General features: G+C 38.3%; 1 protein-coding gene across 1 annotated transcript in view; it reads right to left on the reverse strand.

The window, feature by feature from the left end:
- LOC104754563 (MATH domain-containing protein At5g43560-like) overlaps positions 1 to 2,686 on the reverse strand; it is a 6,720-nt gene that overhangs the window by 3,866 nt on the left and 168 nt on the right. The window contains exons 2-8 of the mRNA XM_010476780.1: positions 1,957 to 2,178; positions 1,752 to 1,863; positions 1,572 to 1,660; positions 1,410 to 1,478; positions 1,205 to 1,337; positions 870 to 1,028; positions 80 to 428 (exon numbers count right to left, since the gene is read on the reverse strand). Of these exons, the coding sequence (XP_010475082.1) occupies positions 80 to 428; positions 870 to 1,028; positions 1,205 to 1,337; positions 1,410 to 1,478; positions 1,572 to 1,660; positions 1,752 to 1,863; positions 1,957 to 2,140 (1,095 nt within the window). The 5' untranslated portion in view covers positions 2,141 to 2,178. The remainder of the gene's footprint in view (positions 1 to 79; positions 429 to 869; positions 1,029 to 1,204; positions 1,338 to 1,409; positions 1,479 to 1,571; positions 1,661 to 1,751; positions 1,864 to 1,956; positions 2,179 to 2,686) is intronic.

The raw sequence follows: 2,686 nt of genomic DNA on the forward strand, positions 1-2,686 counted from the left end.
GAAAATAAACATGACTGCAGATACGATAACAGATAAAAGAATTACAGTCAGAATTATTTTAATAACCCATGAAGCCGACCTTTGTACGGTTTTGGGGACCTTTCTCATCTTTTGGAGGCAATGGCTCCAGAGCAGCTCTCTGTAGGAGTGACAGCACATCATCAACTAATACAAACATATCTTTGTCCACGCTAACAATCGGAGCTGGCAATTCCTTGGCATCTAACAGTCTTGGCTTAGCTTTCGTGTTCTTGGTTTGGCCTTCAAGAGCCTTCAACCCACTATACAAGGAATCCATCACCAAAGTTGATGTAACTTCTTTTTCTATGAAAAACTGTTTTACAACTCCTTTTAGGACAACGGCCATTTTCTCTCTAGACATCCGACGCCTAGAGTTTTGGTCCATCGCTGACCAAAAGACACCGAAGCTGCAACGAAGAATGATAATCCACTCCTTTTAGGGAAAATTGCTTAACTTTCAGAGAGGAAGTATAAAAGTAAGGCAACAGTACTATACTAGATTGGTATAAATCCTGGCCTTCAACAAGTGTGTTGAACTAAAGAAAAAATCCCACATCCTCTTTTAGGGATTTTCCGTCTCAGCATCTCAACCTTGGCTATCAAGACTTGTAAATCAGAGATAGTGGAGAGCCCCAGCCACCAAATAAAAATTTACACTAAAAATAAATAAAATTTGGACTCCAAACGCATGGTGAAAAACAATCTATTCTAACATTGCATGGTTTCCTCAAAAGAAGAGGTAAGGTAACCACAGTACTTCCTGCTCACTTATCATCACAGATAGCAAAACTATGATTGCATTTCTGAAATCTGGAGGAGTGAAGGGTACATGTTGAAGTGTTAAATACCTTGTCCATCTGGCCTTGTCATCTATCAACCTCCCGAGTTTGTTTCTTCTCTCTTCAACAAAACGACGGCAAATTTGCTCTACATTTGGCAAATACACCCTAACAAGTTCTCGCCTATAACCACAATCAAGGCAGCGAAAAGGTCGGTCCACCCTCTCCCTGCAAGGACAAATTATAGGGATGTTATCCACAATGCAAGAATATAAAGTTATCACATGTGTAATAATTGAAGAACATATGAACCTATGGAGCTGTAAGTGAATGGCAGCATAAAAAAATGGAAGGTGTGGTAAATTTTATACTCATAGATTTACATAGAGTCAATCTTGCATTACCTGATCACCTGCACCTGAGCTTCAATTGTAAGACAGTTAGTATCATCTATGAAGCCTTCCTGTAATTTAGGTAACTCCATAAACTTTTTCCATCCCCAATCATGCTCTTTCTTCCAAAACCGGTGCAATGTATCTGCAAAGAAGTGAATTCAGTTGCCTGCGTGTATAAACGGGGGGCAAATAAATATAAGACTAAAAGATTCACCAGAATACTTGGATTTCTTTATATCTTTATTCACCACAGATATAGTAAACTGAGCGAAATGACTCCAGCCTGTGTCCAAGATTAGCAAAAAGAACCAACATGAGCAGGTATGCAGAGAGAGAGAAAAGGACAATGCAGAACCAGTGAACAAAATTTACAAACCTGGAAGTAGTTTATCATAGTTTGCAACACAGAGAAACAAGGAGAGATGATTACAAACATCACAGCCTTGTGGATAAATTAAAATATACCTGAAACATTGAAGAATAAAAACAGAGCCGTAAGAATCGCATCCCAAGTTGGGACAAGATACAAGGAAGAGAAAAAAGAGATGGCATGTACCATTTGTAGCCGCCAGCTTCAAAAACACTGCTACGGAGCTCCCTTTTGTTGATTTCTGAAAACTTCGGAATCTTCCAAGTATATTTTCCAAATAATTCAGAGGGTTTAAGGCCTGTGAGAAACAATAAAATTTCAGATTAAACAGCTGGAAACACACACATAAAGAGTATGTAATAAAGCACAAAAACCAAACAAAGAAGAGTACCAGAATCATCGTCGTCATCGAGATCCCAGTAAGGAGGGGATGTGGAAGGAGTGCCGTTCTCAACTTGAAGAGAAGAGCGCCACTCAGAGATTGCTTCACCTGATGGACTTGAACTGTCTTGTCCATTTGAAGTCTCCTCTACTGATCTTCCAACCCCAGATTCTTCATTAGCACTCCCTGCCATGAATTCTTTTTTTGTCCCGTCAAAGCTCTCTCTCTCTCCTTTAAACAACGGAGCAAACAAATCAGATTCTATCAATATGCCACTGAGATGGCAAAAAGAAAGATATAATAGTAGTCTTCAATTGCTGAAACGATCATAAAACTAAAATATTGGATCAAATTGCAACCATCTACAAAAAAAGGTTCAAGCAGCAAAATTAATATATAGATTTACAAAATTCATTGCATAAAAAAACGAAACCCTTAAAAACCCAAATCAGATCATCCATGGGGGCAATAAACCCTAAAAAAAAAAAAAAATTCCAATCAAAAATAAAATTAAGAGGAACAACAAAGACTAATAATAAATTGGTTTGTCTATATCGAGAGCTACAAATAAATCTATTAGGGAAAACATCTTTAATTATCGGAAACTTAAAAGCAAAAAACAAAAGCCCAGATGAAATCAACGATCGGGGGAAATCAAAAACCCGTAGAGACAACAGCCCCTAAGCCTCGCAAAATCCGAAGACGATATATAAAGGAAGGAGGGAGTTAAGGGGGGGGG

This window comes from Camelina sativa, chromosome 17, assembly GCF_000633955.1.
Source record: "Camelina sativa cultivar DH55 chromosome 17, Cs, whole genome shotgun sequence".
NCBI classification, from domain to species: domain Eukaryota; kingdom Viridiplantae; phylum Streptophyta; class Magnoliopsida; order Brassicales; family Brassicaceae; genus Camelina; species Camelina sativa.